This window comes from Sturnira hondurensis, unplaced genomic scaffold, assembly GCF_014824575.4.
Source record: "Sturnira hondurensis isolate 20B ecotype Veracruz unplaced genomic scaffold, ASM1482457v3 Scaffold0019216, whole genome shotgun sequence".
Taxonomy (NCBI): Eukaryota; Metazoa; Chordata; class Mammalia; order Chiroptera; family Phyllostomidae; genus Sturnira; species Sturnira hondurensis.
This window is the reverse complement of record NW_028091847.1, coordinates 3,003,136-3,029,206: the sequence shown is the minus strand read 5'-3', so window position 1 is coordinate 3,029,206 and position 26,071 is coordinate 3,003,136. Positions and strand designations below refer to the sequence as shown.

General features: G+C 39.6%; 1 protein-coding gene across 1 annotated transcript in view; it reads right to left on the bottom strand.

The window, feature by feature from the left end:
* DCUN1D1 (defective in cullin neddylation 1 domain containing 1) overlaps positions 1-17,531 on the bottom strand; it is a 28,686-nt gene extending 11,155 nt beyond the window's left edge. The window contains exons 1-4 of the mRNA XM_037070970.1: positions 17,435-17,531; positions 8,204-8,420; positions 6,260-6,428; positions 3,937-4,067 (exon numbers count right to left, since the gene is read on the bottom strand). Of these exons, the coding sequence (XP_036926865.1) occupies positions 3,937-4,067; positions 6,260-6,428; positions 8,204-8,420; positions 17,435-17,437 (520 nt within the window). The 5' untranslated portion in view covers positions 17,438-17,531. The remainder of the gene's footprint in view (positions 1-3,936; positions 4,068-6,259; positions 6,429-8,203; positions 8,421-17,434) is intronic.
* Positions 17,532-26,071: the final 8,540 nt, after the last annotated feature.

Below are 26,071 nucleotides of genomic sequence, written 5' to 3'. Positions count from 1 at the left end.
TCTTAACCATTTTTAAGTGTGCAATTCAATAGCCACGTACATTCACACTGATATACAACTAATCATCAAAACTCTTTTCATCTTGCAAAACAAAACTTGATACCCATTAAACAATTATATTTTTTAAGCTCAATACTTATTAGATAAAATAAACACAATTTTAAATCTTAATTCTATGCATAATCTTTTCCTCATTTTTCTGTAATCTAAAATTCCAATGTACCATATTAATATAAAAATTTAAATTTACTTTTATTTCACTCTATAATAAAACCTAAGATAAAATATTAAAACTATACATTCACCCCAAATATCATTTATTTTGTACTCCAGTAAGGGCTAGGGACATAACCAAGAAATAGATTCAATCCCTTTAAATCACCACTGATATTCACAAAATTTTGTCTAATCTTACCAGAATATTGTGCTGTTTCTAAACATAACAAAAATAATTCTTTTAGTATATACATATACATTAAAGACTGTAATTGGTTTTTATTTGTGGAAGAAAAAGGACACTTCTTAGAAAAAATAGGCCACTAAACTGGTGGCCACAGAAGACAGAGAAACCAATCCTAGGGTATATTGGCTTATTTTGCCTGCAAAATGAAGAAATTTTTCTGTAAGAATATCCAACCTAAACAGAAGGTTAAGTGGGAAATGAGGCTCATTATTTAGAACTTTGCTTTACAGATATTTTGTGAATCTTTAATCAGTTTCATGTTTGGTCATTCTTTAGGCCCACTCTCCAAATGTTATACATTCATCCCTTCCTCACCAGCTTTCAAACACTTCCTCAGTCTAACCCTTATTCACATAATCCTTTTCTCAATGCTTTCCCCACCTAAACTAAAATATAAAGAAAGATTAGGACAAAAGGTCCCTATTAGCCTCTCCAATTACTTTATATTCAAATTCAAAAACAAACTCACGTCAACTGTGGGTAAGTTATTTAACCCACCTCTGCCTCAGTTTCCTTATCTGCAAAGTAAGGATTAAAAAATGGCTAGCACTCTATTATTATGTACCTGGCACATGGCAGGTAGAGAATTATTGAATGAAAGAATGAAAACTCATAAAATTGTTACACATTAAATGTGGCAGTGGGACTTCCGCCAAGATGGAGGCATAGGTGGAAATACTGTGCCTTCTCCCACAACCAAGTTTGAATACAACAAAGGTTTGGAGAACAAAGACACAGCCAAAGAACAGAAAATTGAATTATACGGAAGTCCGACAACAACGAACCCTTCAACCAACCGGTAAGAGAGGCGGAGCCGGCAGCAGAGCAGGGTCGGGCAGGAAAGATCCCCTGACCCAGGTGCGCAGGTAGACTGGCCCCAGTCGGGGTGTGGGGCAGACTGACCACGGTTGCACATTCGCGCACAGTGAGACGGACCACGCAGGCCCCAGGGGGCGAACCCAGTGGTGGAGGGCTGACGGCAGTGGCACATTCGAGTGCAGTGGGACGAAACTCATGGGCCTGGTGACGATGGCAGCTGCAGCCACAGCAGCGGGAAGCGGCAGACGGAACCACCATTGCTCCTCTTTGACCCTGCCCCCACGTACAGCGTCACAACCCAGCGACTGAGGTGCCCTGCTCTGGTGAACATCTAGGGCTCCGATCCTGATACATAACAGGCACAAACAGCCCAAAAGATGGCTCAAGAAGAACTCAAAGCCCCAGAGCCGATAACTCTAAGCGACCAGGAAATTGCCAGCCTCTCAGATGCACATTTCAAACACTGGTGATCAGGATGCTCACAGACTGGTTGATTACAGTCACAAATTAGAGGAACATACGAAGGCTACACTAATTGAAATGAAGGGAAATGCACAGGAAACCAATAGTGATGGAAACGAAACTGGGACTCAAATCAATGGAATGGACCAGAAGGAAGAACAAAACATCCAACCAGAAAAGAATGAAGAAATGAGAATTCAAAAAAATGAGGAGAGGCTTAGGAACCTCCAGGACATCTTTAAACGTTCCAACATCCGAATTATAGGGGTACCAGAAGCGGGAAAGACACAGCCACGAGTGGAAAACTTATTTGAACAAATAATAAAGGAGAACTTCCCCAGTCTGGCAAAGGAAATAGACTTCCAGGAAATCCAGGAAGCTCAGAGAGTCCCAAAGAAGTTGGACCCAAGAAGGAACACACCAAGGCACATCATAATTACATTAGCCAAGACCAAAATGAAGGAGAGAATCCTAGAAGCAGCAAGGGATAAGGGGACAGTCACCTACAAAGGAGTACCCATCAGACTGTCAGCGGATTTCTCAAAAGAGACCTTACAGGCAAGAAGGGGCTGGAAAGAAGTATTCCAAGTCATGAAATCCAAAGACCTACAGCCAAGATTGCTTTATCCAGCAAAACTTTCATTTAGAATGGAAGGACAGATAAAGTGCTTCTCAGATAAGGTCAAGTTCAAGGAGTTCATCATCACCAAGCCCTTATTATATGAAATGCTAAAGGGACTTATATAAGAAAAAGAAGATGAAAAATATGAACAGTGAAAGGACAGCAAACACACAGTTATTAACAACCACACCTAAAACAAAAGCAAACCAAGAGGACAGCTAGATCAGGAGTGGAACCATAGAAATGAAGAACACATGGAGGGTTAGCAACAGGGGAGTGGGAGGAGGAGAAGGGGGGAGAAGGTACAGAAAATAGCATAGACAGTAGGTAGAAAATAGATAGGGGGAGGGCAAGAATAGTAGGGGAAATATAGAATCTAAAAAACTTGAGACACATGGTTATAAACTAAGGGGGGGAGAATACTGGGGGAGGGGGTGTGCAGGGGGAGGGGAATGAAGAGGGGTAATAGAACAACTGTAATGGTATAATCAATAAAATATATATATTAAATAAATAAATAAATAAATAAATGTGGCAGTGTATGTACAATACTTAGCACATTGCCAGGCATACTGAAAGCTTATGTTAAATGGAAGTTACTGCCATCATCAAAATCTTCAGTGCGTCCCTTTGCCCACAAATTCCACTTTAAATCTTTCTATCCTGTATTTAAAAGAAGCTCATGGTTACTGAGCCTTAATGTTTCACCAACGTAATCCCCAAACAAGCATTCCCACTAAAGTCAACATTTCCTCACTTCCACAAAGCCAAGTGTATTTCTCAAGTTTCGGACCTTCATTCACAACTGTCCTCTCACTGGAACACCTTTTTCTTCCCTTGCTCAGCCAAAGCAAACCTGAGTTCACATCCCATCTGGCCCAGGAAGAATGACCTAACCATTCCTGCTTTTATTCATTTCTACTTTTATCTAAAACTCTCACACACGCTATTTTTGTTATTATCTGCTACTGTCCAATCTTTCTGGGTAAACTCTAAGTTACTCAGTAGCTTTTATTTCTGTATCCCCTAGCCATCCCCAAAGCAAACGTATGGATATTACATGCAGTATAGACTGATCTGAATTGTTAACAGTAGTTGTTTCTGGATAAGATTATGAGTAATCATCTTTTTAGTTCTTTTGATTTCCAAATAAGTCATAATCAGGAAGACTAGATTTATCTGGCATTCTCCAACTCAGACCTCCCACAATGCTATTTCAACAGACCGATAGTAAAATAACTTACGCTCCTAAAATCCTACAATATCTTTTGGAAAATAAACAAACATACATACATATGTCAGGGGAATATTTAACAACTACTTATTTTCTGTAGGGTTCTTTAAAAATAAAAATCAGTGGTTTGCACATGGTATCCAGGGTAATCAGCCCTATCACTGAATGTGCTCAGTCTTTTCCAAGTAACCACAGTTCATTTTTCTGTTTTTCAGGAACTGGTATTTTCATATTTTATGCTCAAAACACGTAACTTTCTATTACAAAAGAAAAGTGACACTGTCAATGTACTTGAATGTATTTGAAACACCAAATATAATTTTTAAAAATTCTTACCTAATCCTTTTTGTCCTGGATTCTTTGCAAAATTAAAAGTAAACTGGTAAAAATCCTTAAATCGTCCTGGTTCTTTCAATTCTTGTTCCATCTTGGGTATCTGGGCCTTTAGTTTTTCTATGCTGTCACATCTACATTGTAAAATTAAGTTTATAAAAAATAAACTTTTTCACTATAAATTAAGGACTTAACTTATTATGATAGCTTATATTTATTTCATAGAACTTCTTTTTAAAAATCATTTGAAATTTCTCTTCTTATATAAACAAGTATGGGTTTAGTTGGAGAAAAAAAGGTCTGGAGTGATTAAATGTTAGAAATAATGACTCTTTTAAAAGAAACGGGCTGTTACTTTAATTACATAGCACACCCGGGCTACTGGCACACCTGAGTTGCCAAGTCAGCCACCACGAACGGATGAGAATGTGTCGTAATCAACAACAATTACAAGTTAAAACTGTAGTTGATACTCCTTACATGGTGAAAAAAATCCCATGTCTAGCTTCCAATCTGACTGGAAAGAGTTTCTTAGGTGAGAATGCATTCCTCTTGAAAAGTTACTTTTTATTATATACAAAGTATAATAAAAATCAGGTGAGCCTCCTGCCATCTCCAACTGAATTACCTCAAATCCACAGTAAGCTTTTGCTATATTTTAAGCACTCAACTTCTAAGGAGTTGAAAGGGTCCAAGTAGCACGTCTTACTCTAGGTAGAAATATTCTATTTCTTATAAATTCCACAAAACCAATCATTCCTGTTTTTCTTCTGATCTTTTTGCTTTTACTTTCCTTCCATGTTCTTTATAACATCTCCCAGATCATTAATTTGTAAATTAAAATTTTGATTTGGAAGTTCATCACATGGTACATAAACTCAGTTTCAAGTGAAAAAAAAAGTTAGCTCTAATGACATCTGTCCTCACATAAAAAAATTGGCAAGTTCAGGATGGGGCTGGCTTTGGCTGTATAGCATATTGCCTAGGCCAGTTATTAATGTACTGCCTCTCAATTTTAAACTCACCCTTCTTTGCCCTAAACTGTGACCATCTGCAGTGGACTTCAATTGTGAGATTTCATGTTTCTTGCCAGTTGGCTTGCTGTTAGGTTCTACCAATAGAGGGCAATGAAACACTGAAAGAGGGAAGAAGGAACTTTTCTTATCCCAGTTTGTTTTCTGGCAGAGAGCAAGCAAGGGTTTTAGTGTGCTGGAAGGTCCCATCCATCAGTGCTCACTCACATAGCAGCAACTGACATGGCCCTGTAGCAAATGGCCTCTAGCCAGTTCCCTTCTTCATCAGAGGCAGTCAAGGCAGGCACCGCAGGCATTACATTCTGCAGCAGCCACACCCTCTGCCCTGAGATCCCTTCAGTTTCTACATTCCTTCCTTATTCACTTCCCTCAGCTCAAGGGGTGGTGGTGGTTTCTCGCAACTTCCACCTCTGTTATACCTCAAAGTTTTCTTTCACCCCTTGTACACAATAAAGCAATCTTTTAAATTTACCTAATTCAAATTACTGATATGTTTTCATGTCTTGTCTGGACCCTAATTACAATGTCCCTCAGGCTCAAGTTCAGAATGTCTGGGTTCAAATCCTGGCTCTAATACTACCTAACTCTAGTTTTCTACACTTCAGTTTCCTCATCTCTAAAATGGGGATGTAAGTACTACTTCTCATACACAGTTACTGTGAAGAGGTAGGTGAAGTACTTACTTAGCACAGTTTCTGAAATAAAATAAATGACCAACAAATGTTAGCCACCAAAAACAAAGGGCAGCCGGTTACCTATCCATAAACCAAATACTTTTGCAGCCTCATTAAATACAGACAACTAGAGGCCACAGGCAAAACCTCTACCCATGACTTTTCAATCAATTCATCCCAAGACATTCAGCTAACCAGCTGTCAAGATTTAACTGTACAAAAAATTATTAGTAACTTCCAAGATTTTAAATTCTAGGAATTTGTTTACAAATTCAGAATTTACAGCCTCACATTATAAAATAACTTCAAACTTGCTCATTTCACTATCATGTTAAATATTAAAGCACAATAATTTAGTTTAATACTAGAGAGCCTTCCTTAGAAAGAAATGGAAAAAGTACAATACAAATGGAATAGGATATACCAACTATACAGATAACTTGACAAACCCAGAGAACTGGATAACACTGGGAAGGAATTAGCGTATTAGCCCATTTCTATTTATAACAATGTGGGCTGGTAAATGTGTAAATTTACGTTCAAAAAATTTTAACATAGCTCAGTTCCACAGTAATTCATAGTAACATACCTAATTTCCTGTGGAAATTATATACTCACCCTAATTCTATCATGCCGTCCATGAACTCTTGTTTGGAGAACTCGCACTGTGTTGCTGCTCTGAACTTCCACGCAATGATCAACACACTAATGCTGGCTGGATCGAGTGCCAGATCATCACAGAATTGCTGTATACCATCTATTCCAATTTTATTTTCATCTTGAGGATCTTTATAAATAACAATGCAATATTAAAGTAATGCCATAGTTTATTATGCTAGTCCTAAAACTTAAAAAGTTAATATTTTATGTTCCATTAAAAAAAGATCTCAATAGACCAAAAATATAAAGCAATATTACTAACACTTTCTCCTATAATATTCAAAGCCACTTTGCCCTCAAAATAGCACTTTTAAGATGAAGAGGAAAACATACAGGGTGGAGCAAAAAGAGGTTTATAGTTCTAAGTACATGAAACACAGAGTTTTATTGTTTTTTTTAAAATAAAGATTGCTGCTTTTTTTTTAAAGATTTTATTTATTTATCTTTAGAGGGGAAGGGAAGGAGAGAGGGAGAGAATTATCAGTATAGGGTTGCCTCTCATGAGTCCCCCGCTGGGAACTGGCCTGCAACCCAGGCATGTGCCCTGACTGGGAATCAAACTGAGATCCTCTGGTTCACAGGCCAGTGCTCAATCCACCAGCCAGGACCAGAGTTTTATTCTTATATTATTATTTCTTAATTATGGTATTATTTTCCAAAGGAACAAGTGCAATCCAACTTTTGCACCACCCTGTATATATACATATGGGCACTTGATAAGTTTCTTTTATTGGTATGAATGTCCCATGCTCATTCACATTCAGGAAATCATTCCTGTACAGCAGGGGTGTCAAACTCATTGTCACTGGGGGCCACAAAATAATTTTAGGACTGTATAAATGTAACTACTACTTAACTGTTAAAGAGTTGAAATTACATCCAGCCCTTTGAAGGCAACTGCGAGGCTGATGTGGCCCCCAGTGAATATGAGTTCGACACCCCTGCTGTATAAGGGATAAAGGATTTTTACTGAATCTATCCATATTTTGTTTAAGTAGGCATTCTAAATTAACAATATTATATACAGAAATTCTTTTTTTCCTTAAAACGAAGTTCATTTTACCACAACAATCACTTCTTGAGAGTATCAGAAAAAAACATAAACTCAGCAATTCAATCCTAACATCAATAACATAACTATCTGCTGTTCAAATTGAAGAAAACAACCATCAATATTTAGACAGCCAAAGTTCTCAGTAATGGCCAACACAAGGAGAAAGAGGCACTCACACACTGCTGTCAAATGAGATGTGCTAACATCTACAGCAATAAAAAAGTGACTTTTTGATTTGGGGGCCTGAGTTATGCATAAAATATCCCGTTCTGGGGAAAAAAATGGAAAACTCTGTACACTTATTTCTATGTAAACATAAAAGACATGGAAGGATCCACACCACAATTAAATATTGGTTCCCTCAGAATACATAAGGAGCAGATGGAGAAACTATTAACTTTTTCTTTATTCATCTATTATGTATTATTTAAATATTTTAAAGTATATATTACTTTTAAGTTCTTTCAAGATTATTAAAAATATCATGCAAATTTTCTTAAAACCATCTCAGCTAAGTTTTTATTAAATAAGGGGGAAAAACAGCCCCCTCCCACCAGGCACCAATCTCAAATTTGATCATGGGGGGCGAGCGGACATGGGGGAACCAAGGGGAGGAAATAAAGAGGCTAAGAAGAAATTTTAATGGAAAGAGGAAAATAATTTCTCTGAAATCTTTTGAAGCAATTCTAAGATCTACAGAGCTCTGTTGAGATGTCCTCCCATGTAATATGTTCTATGCATTACACACACATATACAAATACCCATGTTCTATGTATTATTTTTCACAAGAACATGCAACTTTAGAACACTTGATTCAAAATATTTAAAGATACAAGTAAGCACTCACCTTTGTATCTATTGTATAGTTGTTCTAACTTCTTCCTGTCCAATGATCCTTTTATACTCTCTCGTATATAAAGTTCAGGATTTTGGAAAAAATTGTCTGTTGCAACATCTAACTTCCAGTCATTTTGAGACAGGCAACTTACTGCTGTTTTTTCACTAGATTGTGTGAAGATCATAAACTGACGAACTTTATCCTTCTGCGATGATTTCAACTTGTTCTATTGAAACCAGAAAATAAACTGAAAAACTAAGTAAAATCACAGAAGACTAAGTACTTCTATGTGCCTAACTAATCATTCTCAGCAATTCTTTTTCCTTACAAAATAGTAAAACATTATAGTTCAAGATTTATTTTAGGTCTACTATTAATCAGTAACACAAATTTTTTAATAATCTAAAACACCAAATCCAGTATCATTTTAGAAAAGAAACTAGAACCAAGGTAAAGGAAGGTCAACCATCCTGTATTACTTCTGAAAGTGGATCCTGAGAGCATGTGTAAAGGCTGTAGAAGGGAAATAAGCTACTCTCAAAACCCTGACCAAGCACAGAGTTCTAAAGGGATATGCACATAAGGAATATCGGGGAAGAAGGTGACATTATCTAGCCAGCCAAAATTGTCAAAGGACCCCGGGTTACAGTGAGAGTAACAGGTGTTTGTCGCAGTCCTAAAACACACTGCGATACATTTCTCCTCCTAGCCCCACCCTCTTGCTTTCTAGCTGTTTTTAGCAAATGTGAGAAAGCAACAGAAGTATCCTACATTTCTCCTGGTGGTGTTCATGAATGAAGACAATTATCAATAAAATTTCATCTTTTCATTCAAATCAAAGGCCCTGAAATACGAACAAGTACTGTGCATCCTTCCAACCAAGGTAATTTTTAATAGGACTCTCCCTTTTGTCCCCTGAATCACCTCTTTCCCTTAGCCCGAGCCTGGCACAGGCTCTCTCCAAACAGCCTCTCTACTGTAATAAGCTCTTCTCACTTGCTTTGTGTTGACACTGAATCCTTTCTCATTTGACCTGAGCCCTAAGCAAATGACTCTCCCAGTATCAAGGACCCTTCCTGCCCACCCAAACTGGTCTCCTGTGGAATGTCAACCTCCCCACTATTACTCTTCCCCCTTGCAAGTCCCAATACCAATCTCTCAGGAAACAGCTACAGTGTTCTGTGGTATAAGCAACATATCTGAGAACCTCAAAATCTTGGACCCGGCCCACACACTGCCAAATTTAAAAGGAAGTAGACTGGTCATTAAATAAAATTAGGCAATATAATATTCAATAGTCAAATGTGAAAACTAAGTATCATAATATGTTCAAGGAAATTCAATATTGGTATGTAAAATGTGTATAATACAGGATATACTGATTATTTTTTATTTTAGGAAAAAAGGAAGGGAGGAGGGAGAGAGAGAGGAAGAAAGGAAATGAGGAAAGGAAGAAATTCTGTCTCTTTCAGTAGAAAGCTAATTAAAATTGCATCAAAGATTACTAAAATTAGAAGTACTACTATAATCTGTAGAGTAAAGAAGCACTTATTTGTACATCTTTCCAAAGTAAAATACATGGTTATCAATACATATTATTTAATACTTAAATCTACCACATGCTTGCAATTTTTTTCAGCCAAGAAATGTAAAAATCACATTTAAAACAATAGATTATGTAGGGAAAAAAATCAAATACTTTGAATGTAGCCAAGAATTACAAAAGTGGTCAAGTATATTTTATCACTGAATCTACAAAGTCTATTGTGATCAGAGATTCAGCTTGCTCTACAGTAAAAAAAATGATGATCATAAAGAAATTTTTCATATAAATATTTCTCTCAAGAAAAACAATAAACACAGGAAATAATTTTCTAGTTAACTAAGTCCTAACAATTTCAAATGAAATAATTTTAATGGGTGATATTTTAAAGGCAAAAAATTAAGATCCATTTTATCATTGATTATTCTAAATTTTCATCTCCTCACCCTTAAGTTTCGAATTCAGTCTGAACTATAGGAAGACACCAAAGTCTTTATATTTTTTAAAGTAATTAATTTTCTGACTCAGGAGTTGATGAATATAGCTCACAAAAGGCAATGTTTTAAAAATCAACACACTGTAATGATCACCCATAATTCTCACTGAAAGCTCTGTATGTTGACTCTCATGTGTTTCCCATATAATTAACAGTTCACCCGAAACTTAAAAGCGCTAGTTTAAGACCAGAAAATCATACTTTCCATGTGTGATACACAGTATTCAGCAGATAAAGCCAAACGTTTCAATATCCCAAACCATTCATTTATAAAGAGCCTTTCCATAGATTACAGGTCTGAAGTCAGAAGTACAGGAAAGATCAATGGAACTCTAACAAGACTACCTACTTCTAGAGAAAACTTTCATCTAGAAGCAAAATTCTACAAGAAAGCCAGGCTAAGAACCTAAGCAGGAACAGCTAGAAATGCTGTTCCCTTCTACCTAAGTAGACAGGCCATACGAGGTATACGATTAGTGAAGAGTGCAGACTCTCGAGCCAGACAGGCGGGATTTTAATCCTACTGTGCCTCTTCATTGCTGTGTGACTGGAAAAATTACTTCATCTCTGATTTCTGTGTGCTTCAACTTCTTCATCTGTAAACAGTGTGTGAAGGTTACATGAATTCAAGTTAAACTCTTAGAACTGTAACTAGCACATAGTAAATGTTCTTTACAAGTCCATGAAGAATATTCCAGAGAAAAAAGTAATTTTGTACAAATGGTAAAGAAAAAATATTAACAACCATAATCAGAAAACTACCAGCTAACATGTACTTGAGCTCCTACTGTGTGTCAACTATGCAAGGTGGTTATCACTGATTCCATTTTACCAACGAGGAAAATAAGGCTCAGAGCTCAATTTATCTCAAGACGACAGACTCGTCTGAAAAGTAGTAGAGCCTGGTGCCTAATTTTAAAGGTAAGGTCTTTCAATTTATTCTGTCTACATTGTCACCAAGTAAAAGAGGGGGAAAAGGGGCAAAAGTGCAACCACTAACTAAATTATATGTGTACTGGGGGAGGCAGCACGGTGTGGGGATGAATTGTAGCAATATTTCTTCACATTTTTATAGAAAGTTAAATTAGCAATCAGTCAACCTTCCTCCTTTCAAGTGTAAACAATTTGCATCCTGACTAGAATTTTCCATTAAGAATTCCCTCACAATCTAACTAAAATGGCTAATTTACGGACAGGACTTCCCTTTAGAGATTTTGGGAGGGAGAAGAGGGCCAGACCATAAGTTACTTCCAAGATAAGTAATTCAACAGGAAGAAACATGTGTTTGTAGTCCTGTCATTGTTTTTTTTTTAATGATATAATCTATAGTTTTAAATGTACAGAGGTGGCAAATTGGAGAGCACTGAAAGTCAGGGTTGCCTCTTCCAATGAGACAACCTGAAACTCAGAGGAAAATACAAATACATGTACAATTATGGCCCCAAAATATAAGCAAATGCATACAATTTCAAATATTAAGCAAAACAAAACCTGTCCACATATTCTTTTAAACGATGAGCTGCAGTTTACAATCATTATTCAGGGTCAGGCCTGTACTCAGGCTCTCATCATCCATCTCTAAACTTTCTGCACTCAGAATGACAGTTGAAATGAATTCTAAGAGGTACTATACAACTTATTACACCAAGTCAAATATGGAATATACTATACAATTATTATATCCAATGATGTTTTATATGACGACAATTCGACAGGAAAAAAAACATTTCAAAAAGTATACTTGTAAGGTCTAAACTTGTTTTCTATGTTTTTAAAGGACTTTCTCACAGCTTTTTTTCCTTTTTTACCCTCACCTATGGACACTTTTTCCCCCTACTGCTTCTAGAGGAAGAGGAAGAGAGAAAGAGAAACATCGATGAGAGAGAAATGCATTCCCAAACCCCAAACTAGGTGTGCGCCCTGACCAGGAATCTAACCCTCAACCTGTTGGTTACGGGACGACACTCCAACCAACTGAGCCACACCAGCCAGGACTTTCTTACAGGCTCTAAAAAATTATTCTGTTAATGGAAATTTACAGATTTTCTCTTCCCCATCCACAGAATTAGCAGATTATTCAAAAGATGACTACAACTGTAACTGGAATATTTTGATTTTGGTTTACAGAAGACAGTCTTGACTATTAAAAACCATTAGTTTTGCTAATTTCTGACTATCTGCAATAATAGGATAGAAACTGCCTCCTTAAAATACTAGTTAGCTATCATATTTCAAATGATTCTCCCAAACTTACTGCTTCAACTTCTAACAAGCAGTTGAAGTAACAAATTTAAATTTGTTTCTCCTTTCCATACATATCTTGGTCTTAAACAAAAGAAAATCAAACTTCAAAAAGATTACTAACAAAGAATAAATAATTAAATGAGATTTTTAAGTTCCACAGTTAAAGAACTTATGATAATGGTTAACATTCAACCATCATGCAATATGTTTCAAAAAGAGAATAAATGAGTAACTACTCAAATTTTAAATCCAAAAATATTAGAATTCTATGAATAATAAGCACTCAATTTTTATTGAAATTAAAAATGTAACAAAAAATGAGCCATGTCAACTTATATCTCTTTTGCTGAACACTATGTTCAGTGTTGAGAGATTCAGAAGTTTAATGTAAGCGGTCTTTTCTAAAGTTCTTTAGAACTCTTTAAAAGTAAATCTCTTCAATTTTTACAGTGCAAACAAGCACTGTAAAAATTAGTACCTGATCACTGATTAGGTACTAATTATATAAATCAGTTCAACAAAGGGATAAAAGATAAGCATCTAAAACACCACTAAAGTGGTGTTCTTTTCCCTTCTATTTCTTGCTTTTTCTTAGGTGAGGGGTATAGACCTGAAGTGACTACGTAAACTAGATAGCACGTTATTCAAGAGCTTGCTCTGGTCCACAGAGCAACTGAATCCTATTTGGAACTATTTCTCTTCATCAAATGTCATGGTTAACACTATCACAACTTGAATACCACATACTGAAACTTGAAAGGGGGCTTTCTCACAGATTTTCATTATGCTGGACCCAACCTATGAGGCGACACTTAAAAAAGCCACTTGACTCAAATGAGCTCAGCTCTCTTAAAACTTAAAAAGAAAATCACTACCACAATGAATTAATTTTACATTCAACTTTTTTACTGTATGCGAGTTTTAATTTTTCAATTAACTTAAACATTTAAATCAATTTGATCATATATAGAAACAACTATTTAATATAAAGAAGAAACCAGAGTGAAACTAATCCAAAATTCCACACCTATACCCAGGGTGCCTGCTGGGTATTTTTCAGAGGGGTATGAGTTAAAGAGGAAGGGTAAAGTGTGTAACCAGAGAAACCAACCTTCTAATCCCTGCTCTGCCACATACTAGCTCTTTACCCATATCATTTAGAATCAATAAACACTCATTTCCACATATTTTAAAAGGGGGTAACAATACCTATCTCACAAACTGGAGTGGAGATGAAATTAAATAACAGTGGTAAACTGTCTAACCAGCAGACAGTACGTTCTCAATAACTGTTAATATCCTCCTTTCTCCTCAAGGGCCAAGTTTCCTGTGTATAACCATTAAACTACCACTAAACTACATTAGGTATACACAAACTACTAGAATATATTCAAAGCCATCTATGAAAGAGGTATATTGTGGTATTTTAACTAGGTAAACTCAAAGGTCAACTAGTTTTTACTGACCATCATCTTAAACAGAATCCAAAACTAACAGAAGAAGTATGGTAAAGAAACCTATAATATGGGTTTTACTGTCTTTAAAACAGCTTTAAAAATAATTATAATGTCGCAATAAGACACTATGGGACAGCAGAAACCAAGCCTATCATACCACTCAGAATCCTTCAGTGGCTTCCCATTTCTCTTGGAATAAAAATCCAGTATCTTTTCAACACCCACCACTCTTGCCCATCTCCACACCTCAAAACTCAGATCTCATCTGCTCCAATATCCAATATCACCCCCCACCCCCGCCCTGCCCCTTACAAACTGCTCCGGCCACACAGGTCTCAATGTTCCCCAAATCTCTCCCTACCACATTTCCGGCCCTCTGACTCCTTCATCTCCTGGTCTGCTCAAATTCGCCTTATCAGTGCTGCAAACACTATTTTGCAACCCCACTTTCTCTGTGCCCCAGCATTCCCAATTCCCCTCCCTAAAGGGCTTTTCTCCCATAGCACTTAACACCTCCCAACATAGTAAGGTTTAAAAAAAGATATACTATGTTATTATTTGTCTCTGCTTACTAAAATGTAACCCTCACCCAGGCAGGGATTTTTATCTCTCAATGAAACAAACAAAATATATAAATACCCCTATTCCCAGTGCCTGGTACAAAGTAGGTATTTAATAATTTTCAAAATGAATTAAGGTCCTCCTTTAATTTACTTATATATGAGCCAAAGAATGTGAAACAAGTTGAGACGATCTTGAATAGGCCTACATTCATTCAAACTTACAAACTCTAGTATTTGTTCAAAATACAATCTTAAATTTCAAAGTCCACACATTTTTTAAAAACCACTAGGAACAGAGAAATTAACATCATTAATCATCCGTTAACTTGAATTTTGTTATTTCAAATATTCATTAATAATAGTTGGGTTTCCCTGTTTAAATGAGTAATATAATTTATTTTCAAATCTAATTTTCAACCATTTCTCCAGATTTCATGTGAAATGTACCATAAATACCATGTACCATAAATACTGGGGGAAATTGTAAACAAGGAGAAAATAGTTTCAGTTCTCCAACAATTTTGTAATTTTGAACCTCAAAATCTCCTTAATCCTCAATTTCTTCTTCTGCAAAAGGGAAGAGGAGTAAAAAAGAAGTTCTCTGAAGCCGTTTCAGGTCTGAAAGTTCTACGGTGCCATGAATCGAAGATACGTAGGTTACACAGACTACATGCTTCTCATACCTCTAATAAAAAATCATTATAACTAAAATTTTATAGCTGAACAGAACTTTAGAAATCATCAAATCCAACCCTGTTGTCTTACAAATAAGAAAATCCAGAAATTGTGAACACGTTTTAAAGTGTTTATGAGTAATAGAAATATTGGCTACTTTTGGAGTTATTTTTAAAGTTATCTGAATAATTTTTCTTTTACAAAATATTTCAGATCATCCAATCATTTAAGCCTGCCCCAGAACTGACAATAACACTAGCAATAAGCTGCATTACACACACCAAAATTAAAAAATAAATAAATAAGTTTAAAAAACAAGAAAACCAACGGTAGCCCATAAATTACATTAACAAGGAATTATAAGACCTTTAAAATGAAAAATTTCTTAACCAAAAAATTCTTACAGCCTAACCTCTATTAGGGTCCTTGGTAATTTACTTTCTATCTTAACAGGAGCATACCAAGACAATTCTAGTGACATGATCTGAGTTCAGCCACAGAAAGTGTTTTAAATTAGTAATATCTTGTCACTACTGGTATAATTGGATGAGTTATGGCTAAGTTCCAAAACTACCTATTTAATATTAACAAAAGGCTAGAGGCTTACAAGCTCAAATCCAAGCTGAACTCTCATATGAACCGCATGAAGCCCAAATTCCTGAACAGGTGACAAGCATTATCATGACTTTGAATTCCACAGGATGATGCTGATTGGGAGACTACTAAGAACAGAACACTTTTCAGTGCTCTCGCAGGGAATACATTTCATCACTTCAGTGCTCACTCCTTATCTACACGCCAAGAGTCTGGAAACTTTAGGAGTCATGTCTACGACAGTAGAAATACCTAAGAAATTAGAAACTGTTTAGACGCCCTAGTGGATCTTCGAACACTGTGATATCAATCCAAAGTTACTGACCGGTATTTTATGGCAAAGTTTTCTTACAAACGGTGAATTTTTATAGAACTCACCATGGAATATAAATCACAGAATATATGGCAAACGAAACCACGTATCTATATATGACACCCAAATTTTGCCAAGTGGGAGGCTGGGGCTAGATCGGTGGCATTCAGCAGAAATAAGACCAACTGGAAACAAAACACACTGGGGCATTCCCTTAACACAGCCACACACGCACACACCCTCCTCAAAGAGGCCTTTATGCTGCCCAAGAGCCAACGGACAACAATATCATTTTTACTGTCTATTCATATACAGTAACCTGCATGGACTTCAACTCACACTCTGACTATAATGTCAAACATCGCTCCTGAAAAACCCAGTCCGACCGAGTCAGGTACATAATTACCAAAACGTAAACAGATAACCTGACTACCAAGTAAGGCATTTGTTCCCTAGACAAAAAAGAAGGGGGGGATAACTTAAGCGTTTTTTAAAAATTACAAATGGTTTCACTGGGGTAATAAAACAATTACGCCTCCCACCCCAAGTAAAATACGTGCTCAAAAGCTAGCAAGTCTGTTTCTGAAATGAGAACCTGAAATGAGAACAGGTTGCACTTCCGTACTCCGCGCCCCCCCCCCCACGCCGCCCCCGGTCCCGGTCCCCCAAGCTCAGCGGTCTCCGGTGTTCTCAGTAGAGAAGTACAACCTCCACCAACTAACTGGCTGGTGAAACCCGTTTTCCAAAGCATGGGACGTATCGCGAGGTGATGGAGAAAGGAAAAGGGCTGATACCCAGCCCCAATCAAAACTGCCTGTAGACTTGAGGGGTGTTGGAGCAGGGAGAGGAGCTGGAGGAAAGTCTTTCCTTCTCACCGGCCGGGCGGAGGGGGAGCCCTGGCTCCGGGGCGGGGGGAGGATCCTCACCCGGAACCCCGGACACCGGTCCCCGGCCAGACACAATGGAGCCGGCGAGGGCACCGGGCAGGAGCCGGGCCGTTGCCCCATCCCCTCCCCCCGCCCCAACGCCTCCCCCACCCGCGCTTGGGCCCGGCGAGGGCACCGGGCACTGGAGGCCGCTCCCTACGCCCCAAACTCCCCGGGGCTCCCGACTAGGCCCGGCTCCGCTCCGCCTCCTCGGCTCTCGCGTAGCGGCGGCGCCGGGCGGGAAGGGACGGAGGAAGGGAGAGGCGGGGAAGAGAGCCCCGCCGGGGAGCGGGACGGAGGCCGCGGGCCAAGGCTCGGGGCGGCGGGGTCACCGCGGGGCGGAGGGCTGCCGGGGCGGGGGTGCGCGGTGGAGCCGGCCCCCAGCGGCGGCGCGGGCGGGCGGACGGCCGGACGGCTGCAGTGCCTCACCATGTTGGTGTCCTCCAGGCCTCTCCCCTCCTCCTCCGGCTCCGCAGCGAATGGACGGCGGCGGCGGCGGCGGCTCCTCTCACGGGCTCGCCGGGCTCCCGCTCATGCGCAGTGCGGGGCGGCCCCGGCGCGGCCCGAGGAGGCAGCCCCGGGCCTGAGAGAGGCGGAGAGAAGGGGGCGGATGTCGGGAGCCCCGCGCCGGGGTTTCCCGGAGCGCGGGGTCCTCCTGGGAGGGTGGCGGGAGGCGCGAGCGGCGCTGGGGGCGACGCACGCCTTCCGCGCGCCGACATCCTCCCATCGCGCCAGTCGGGCTCCGGCGGGGTGGGGGTCCGTGGACAGCGCCTCCGCTTCCTACGCGCTCCTTCCGCCGTCGGACCGTGGGGCCGGGTCTACAAGGGGCTTAAGGAGGCCCGAGCGGAGGCCAACAACTTGAGCTGCAAGGGGCGCCTGGAATGGATAGGTCTGAGGTGCTAGATCTATCCCAAACCTCCCTATCAATACAAAAAGAAGAAAACACTACCCCCATGTTTTCTTCTACCCCCACTCTCCCACCCCCAGTTCTACTGTCTGGACTGCTTCAGGTCCCCCACGTGGACTTGGTACAGAAGACCTTATTCTAAAGCCATGTGGGAGCTGCCGTTTAGGATGGCACAGGCTCTTCTTGGGCACGAGCAGCCGCAGGGAGACCAATAGCACAGTCCTAGGGTTCCAGGCAAGGAAGACCCCACGCATTCAAGGCCCCACGCATTCCGCTAGTGGCTGAAGTTGCAGTGTCAGCGTAGCTGTTTCCTCTAAATATCCAGTCAGTTCAGCCTCCCTAGGATATGTTTTGGGAAGTAACAAACATATTTTTCACTGACGGCTGATGAACGTCAAGGTGGATGGACAGTCCAGGCTTGACCTATTCTTGGTTCTAAGTCTGGTGAGGATGAGGGCACCAGGATTCTAAGCTGAGGGTCAAGTGGACAAGTATGCTGCAGGGAGTACAAAAGACTCTTTGGAGTGGTCCTCGTCCTTAAGAAATTGACTACACAGTTGGACACATTAGACACTTCACACACAAAGGAAGGAAGGAGGGAAGGAAGAGATAAAGAAAACCAGAAAATCACAACTAAGAATCAGCCAAAAGTTAATGTGTTTCAGAACAGAATCAAACCTTAGTTGGAGGTGTTATCACCCTTACTTCTAACACTCTTTTCCCTCCATAACAGTCATAAACTACCAGATCAGCCCTATAACTTTACAACTTTTAAGTTCTTATCAAAGCAACAGAACTTTGGCAACTCCTGGGGGCCAAATGCTTCCTGGAGCTAGCCATGTATCAGAAGTTCCCAGCACTCTACCAAGACAGATCCTCTGGCCAACACAGACATTTATCCATTCTTCCCACCAATGTTTAGTGGGCACATACTAATGTGCCAAGCTCCTTGCTAGGCTCTGGGAAATCAGCTCCGTGAGGACAGGCAAGATCTGCCTGATGCAGCAAGCCTGAAGCTGGACCACATCCATGGATGCTCTCCAAGGATTAACCTAGCATTTGACCTGAATAGCAAGTGAGACCTAGGATCTTAATAAAGAAGGTTCACTGTATCTTTTTCCCTACCGTTATATTTCACTTAGGTAATAGCTGGTGGGGTTTTCTTAAGCTTTTGCCTAATTGCCAACTCCAGCAATTCTTAATTCTTAGGAATTAAAACAGTTCTTAATTCTCATTCTATTGGACCTTTCTCCTGCATTTGACCACTTCCTCAAGTTTCCACTCCATTATTTTCCATAATCCACTTTCTGCCACATTTTCTCCTTCCACTGTGACCACTCTCCTTTGCTGACTCAACTCTCTTTGGCTCTTAAATGCTGGGCTCTCCAGAACCATCCCCAAATCTCTCTGCATACAACTGGTGTCATGCTCTCACTCACATTCCCACAATGTCAACTACTGCCTTTATCTTGAGTCTTTGATCTTGACTTCCAGCTCCTGAGTGGCAGACCTAAACACTAATTGTGGTCGATCCAGAGGCCTGTCAATCTTGACAAATCCCAAACCTTATCTTGCAAACCTGCTTATCCTTCTTCCTTTTTAAAAAATATGTATTTTATTGATTATCCTATTATAGTTTTCCCAACTTGTCTCCCTCTACCCCATACCCCCATTCCTTCTGGCAACCCTCCCCCTTAGTTCATGTCCATGGGTCATGCGTACAAATTCTTTGGCTTCTCCATTTCCTATCCTGTTCTTAACACCCCGCTGTCTATTCTGTACCTACCAATTTGTACTTCTGAATCCCTGCATCTTTTCTCACATTCTCTTCCTTCCTCCTTGCAACTAATAATCCTCCAAATGATCTCCATATGTATGATTCTGTTTCTGTTCTGCTTGTTTGCTTAGTTTGTTTTTTAGATTCTGTTGTCGATAGTTGTGAATTTATTGCCATTTTAATGTTCATAGTTTTGATGTTCTTCTTTTTCTTGGATAAGTCCCTTTAACATTTCATATAATAATGGCTGGTGATGGTAAACTCCTTTAGCTTTACCCTGTCTGGGAAGCACTTTATCTGCCCTTAGAGTCTAAATGATAGCTTGCAGGATAGAGTAATCTAGATTGTAGGCCTTTGCTTTTCATCACTTTGAATACTTCCTGCCAGTCCCTTCTAGCCTGCAAAATTTCTTTTGAGAAATCATCTGACAGTCTTATGTGCTAATTACATCCTTTGTATGTAACTAACTGCTTTTCTCTTGCTGCTTTTAAGATTCTCTCTTATCTTTAACCTTTGACATTTTAATTATGATGTGTCTTGGTGGGTTCTCTTTGGGTCTGTGCGTCCTGGACTTATATGTCTATTCCCTTTACCAAATTAGGGAAGCTTTCTTTCATTATTTTTTCAAATAAGTTTTTAATCTCTTGCTCTTTCTCTTCTCCTTCCAATACCCCTGTGATTTAAACATTGCTACTTTGAAGTTGTTCCAAAGGCTCTTTAGCCTATCCTTGTTTTTTTTTGCTTTTTCCTTCTTGCTGTTCTGACTGAATGTTTTTTTATTCCTTATGTTCCAGATCATTGACTTGGTTCTCAGCTTCATCCACTCCACTGTTGGTTCCCTGTAATTTTTTTTTATTTCACTTAATATAACCTTCATTTCTGCCTGGGTCTTTTTTTATGCTGTTGAGGTACCCAATGAGTTCCTTGAGCATCCTAATAACCAATGTTTAGAACTCTGCATCTGATAGATCGCTTGTCTCCATTTTGTTTAGTTCTCTTTCTGGAATTTTGTTCTAAAAAACAATACAAAACTCATATTTTGGCTCATATGTCTTTGTCTCCTCATTTTGGCAGCCTCCCTGTGTTTGTTTCTATGTATGTGGTATGTCTTCTCTGACTCCCTGTCTTAGTAGCATGGCCTATTGTAGAACAATGCACTGGTAAGTTGGATGGGGTGGAGCCCTAGGTAATCGCCAGGTCAGGGCAACCATGTGAACCAGGTTGGCAGAGTCTCCCATATGGTGTCAGTGCTCTGTGCTGTGTGGGAGAGGGCTCAGAAAGGGGACAACTCCACTGCCTGGCTTCTGGAGTTTTGTCCCAGGCAGGGAGGGGGGCGGGTGGGAAAACTGTCCCTTAACACTTGCTGATGTCAGATACTTCAATTTCTTCCCATATGTCACAGTGAGTTTCCAGCTGAGCCCAGAAGGAATGAGTCTGCATAAGTCCTAAGTCCATTGTGGGCCCTTTAGGAGGAAACTCCTGAGGATCCCACTGATTCTTCTGCTACCCCAACCCCCCACTGGTTTTTACCAGTTTTTATCCAGAAGTTATGGGAACTTATCTTTCTGGCACTGGAACCCTGGGGTGGGGCTGGATCCCTTGCTCTGGAGGTATCCCTCTTGATTCTTATCTACCACACATGGGTGTGGGACCGCCCATTTTGCATCACTACGTCTTTGTACCTCTCTGCCTCTCTTTGTATTTCCATGTCTTCACCCCTCCTGCCTGTCTGAATAAATATGACTTCTTTAATTCTTTGGTTGTCAGACTTCCATACACCTCGACTTTCTGGTGATTCTGGGTGGTACTGTTTTGTAGTGGAGTTGTGTTTTTTGCTGTGGTTGTGTGAGGGGGCCAGCCGTGTTTCTCTACGCCTCCAACTTGACCAGTCCTCTGCCTTTGAACCAAATCATCCCAACTAGACATCTAAGAGTCATCCACAACTTCTTATACCCCATCCTCCATAATCTAATGGGTCACCAAAACTCAATTTTACTTCCTAAATAATCATAAATCTATACTCTCCCCTGCTCCTTCAACCAAGCCTTTATCATCCTACCAGTAGCCTTTTAACTAATCTTCTGGCCTCTACTCTTTCTCTGCTGCTCTGGAGTTGTCTTTCTATGATAACAATCTGAATTTGTACCATAAAATACTCCAGAGGCTTCATAAATGTGAGCCTCTATGGTGTGGCCTATAAGGCTCTCTCTCTATAATCTGTCCACTCACTTTGCCATGTCCCACCACCTTCCACACAGACACACCTTATATGCCAGTTTTAACAATCCAAGCCTGCCCTACTCCTTCACGTCTGCTTGCTTTCTCTTTTTCTGCTGTCCCTGGCATACTAGCTAACACCGACCAAGGGCTTTCCACGTAACATGAACTGTTTTAGAGCTATGATACCTACAAACTCACATAATCCACACTTCAGTACTATGAGCCATGTCCAGTGATTATGACCGCTCTGCAGAGGAAGACTCTAAAGCACAGGAGGTTAAATAACATGCCTCAGGTTCCTCCTCTGGTACGTGGTAGAGCTGGGATTTAAACCCAGATAGTGTGGCTACAGCCTCTGTGCTCTTCACCACCAAACGGTGTTTCCCGCCAAGACCTCACACTCAACTCAAAGACGGTCTTCTCTGTGATTGTCTCCTGACCTCATCCCTGGATTCCAGCACTTTTGTGACACCTTGTATATGTACTTCTATTGCACTTATGACATCATATGATAATCATTTGCCTACATGAACACCTTCCCTGCCAGACTGTGTACTGCTGCAAGCCAGAAACCCAGTTACAGACATCGAGTTTTCAGTGTCAAGTGAGTGCCTGGCATGTGCAACATATCTGTGTGCTACATGGGAATGGTTGGATAAACTAGAAGAAAGAAGATATCTAACTGATGTCTGTCGATCTGTCTTAAGACTGCCTATACTATTGGCTATTGTAATGGAATGTCTGTCCCCCTCGGCAGAGAACATATCATACTATGTGGTTGGATGGTGAATGTAGTAGCAACTGTACTCATCACTGCCCTGCTAAGCTACAGTACTGAGTGTGAAATGGAGAATTTTAGTATTTATTATATATTATAATAAATAATATATTTATTATTTATTATATATTATAATAAATAATATATTTATTATTTATTATTATTTCAATTATGGTTATTGAATGAAAGAAACATATTTGTTAAAATTGTCCTGATTATTTTTAAAGTGGAAAAGTCCTGGAGATATAGCATAAATTATAAGATTTGACTAAATAAAGAATATTAATTAACATGTTCATAGTACTTTTTGCCATGGGTTTTCAAATTTTTAAGTTAAGACTTTGAGGTTCTTTTAAGCACAGAATTGTAAAGATTATTTTCTATAGTGACGATCTCAATACAATAGTAAGAAATAAAATGGAAATTTCTAGCTAAAGCCCACTATCCTCATTATCCCTCCCTTTATAGATAAATATGTAGATATAGATACACATATGTGTGTCTACATGTATACACATATATGTATACATATGTACACATGGGGGAAAGCCCATGCACACTTTTATTCACTGTACATCTCTAGCTACATAAATTTATATAGAGTATTTTGCAGATAGTATAATTTTTCCAGGCAAAACATGCACCTGTTGGAAAATAATTTTTGCCCTGGCCAGGTGGCTCAGTTGTTTGGAGCACTGTTTTGTGCACTAAAAGGTTGCAGCCTCATTTCCTGGTCAGGGCACACACCTAGGTTGCAGGTTCAATCCCTGGTTCAAGTGCATACTCTGGAAACAACCAGTCAATGTTTCTCTCTCACATCGATGTTTCTCTTTCTGTCTCTCTCTCTTTCTCTCTGTCTCCCTCTTTCTCAAATCAATAAAAAATAAAAATCCTCAAGTGGGGATTAAAAATAATAATAATTTTTGCCTCAGATCCTTAAAACTTCATTTTAGGCTAAATATATTCACTGATAAAAATTGTTGCAATTCTGTTTAAGGAAACATAAAACCAAGAATTCCATAATTTTAAAATCTGTCTTTTAGCAAAGAGAAAGAGCAAGAGTAATCTGAAAAGACAGATTGCTAACATTTCTTGTAGTTCATCTAGCTAAAATTAACCCTGCCTGGTAATTATGTATGCGTAGTTACAGTTCAAAGGCAAGGATGGGATGGACAGCCACCCCCTTCCCACATTCAGCTCGGGTGGACTCAGTTTTACCTGACATTTGCATAAATGTGCTTATTATATTCAAGCTTGCCTATTTATAACTTTGTAAGAGTGAAACATTTTAAAGGGTGAAGCAGACAGGGATAGACCTCGGGGCAGGGCTGGGCCAGTGTAGCTGCAGGAAGTCCAACACGAGAGCCATAGCCCCGAATTCACGACAAACTCACCAGAGTAGGGGAAGAAGCGGGAGCCTTTTGGCTCTCCCTCTCCTGACAAGTGTTGCCAGTGAAGCTGAAGAAATGATTGACTGCCCGGGGCTTTCTCCCCCACATTCTGAACCATTTGAAGAGGGATCCTTAATCAGGACAAAGGCATAAACCTCAAGGACTCTCCCTAGGAAACTGGGCACCATTGTCCTCTTCACACAAAAGGGCCAACAAAAGCAGTGTTCCACTGGGTCACCTTCTAAATAGGAAAATGGGAATATTTACCAGAGCCAGTCTGTCACCTCAAGGTGCATGTGGATCTGTTGGTTTTAGCTGCTCCACACTCATGGGAGAGGAATGGATTTGCAGTAACAGCTAAGACTGGAGGATCAGAGATGGGAAACCACCCAAGATCATCACTGATTATGTCACAATGTCCCACTGTCCTAAGGTGTCCATCCTGGACCGCCCTGCTCAGCCCAGCTCTCTCCCGGTGGCATGAGACTGTGGCTCAGCCTGGCGTCTCTCTTGGACAGCTCTGGCAAAGAGTGAATTTATTGAGATCATAATGGCTAGGACAGGTCTACAAGCAGTACAGTAGACAATTCAGTAGTACTGTAGAGTTTGGGTGTCTGTCCCTGATGCTTGGTGAGGATGCTTCTGATACCCTCACCAAAGCATTCACCACTGATGGTGACAGAAAACGCTGGCATCAAATCCACACCTGGCTTTTCTGCCTTTACTCAGAGGGCGGTGCATAGGCATGAGATTTCTCTGGGACTCGGCATTCTCAAGTATAAAATGAGAAGATTGGGTTGAGTTATAATACATTTCTATTAAAACCTAAGTTGATTTGGTTTGATATTGGTAGACTGTTATGAGCTATCCTCAATGATCAGGAAAGAACAGCCTGTCTCATTGGCTCCCTTGTTGATTTGCTTCTAAGTGCACAGAGAACCTAAGCTGGCACACACAGGTCTATGCCACATGTGAGGCATATATGAAATTTAAACTTTTCTAGTGTGACATTTAAAAAGTAAAAACAGACTTCACTTGATTTTTAAAAATATTTAACATAAGGGGTTAAAAACACCAGCATTTCAACACATACTCAATGTAAAATATTCAGATATCTTACCTTCTTTTTTTTTCATAGCAAGTCTTTGAAATTTGAGGTGCATTTTATACTGCAAGTACATTTTTTTAAGATTTTTAAATCGTTATTCCATTAGAATTGTCTCAGTTTTCCCCCATTTGCTTTTCTCTGCCCATCCCACCCCCTTAAAGTACTTCTTCTTTGGACTAGCCACATTTCAGGTGCTCAGTGGCCACACATGGTAATGACTACCGTATCTGCCAGCACCAGCCTGGGCAGAGGCTGGTCTGGACTAGATGCTCAGCCAATGGGAGCAAATAAGCACTCTTACTTCCAGGAAATAAAGGAAGACTTGAACTATCTATATTATAACAAATAGCACGCCTAAAACTGGTTAGCATTTGGGAAGTTAACATAGTTCAGTTGGAGAAAACATTTATCTGTGATGTTTTATCCCAGATAAATGTTTTCAGTGTGTATAGCCAACTAGGGCAATCACCAGCACAAACTTGCGTACCAAGCACCAATAATTTGCCTGATCATGAACATATCTTCCCGTTAAATGTAATTTCTGTAGAAGAATTTTTCAACCAGAGTGAGACTTATAAAACTCTGAGACACATTCATCAAGCACTTTAGAGTTTTGAGGGTTTCTTTCTTTTTCAGGGCTATCTAACAAATAAGTAAATGCCATTTTCTCTATTTCCTTTAAGATAGGTCACTCTTTTGAAAGAAATAATTTAGCATGGATGAAGGAAGAAGAGCTTGGTTAAAGGGAAGGTTTCTGTACAAATATTGCACAAGTTTTAAAAAGTTAAGACCAGGGTCAGGTTAGCCTGTGAAGAGCACTGTGAAAGAGAAAAACAGAAATAACAAAATACTAATATGAGGTTGTCATTTTGGAAATAAATACAC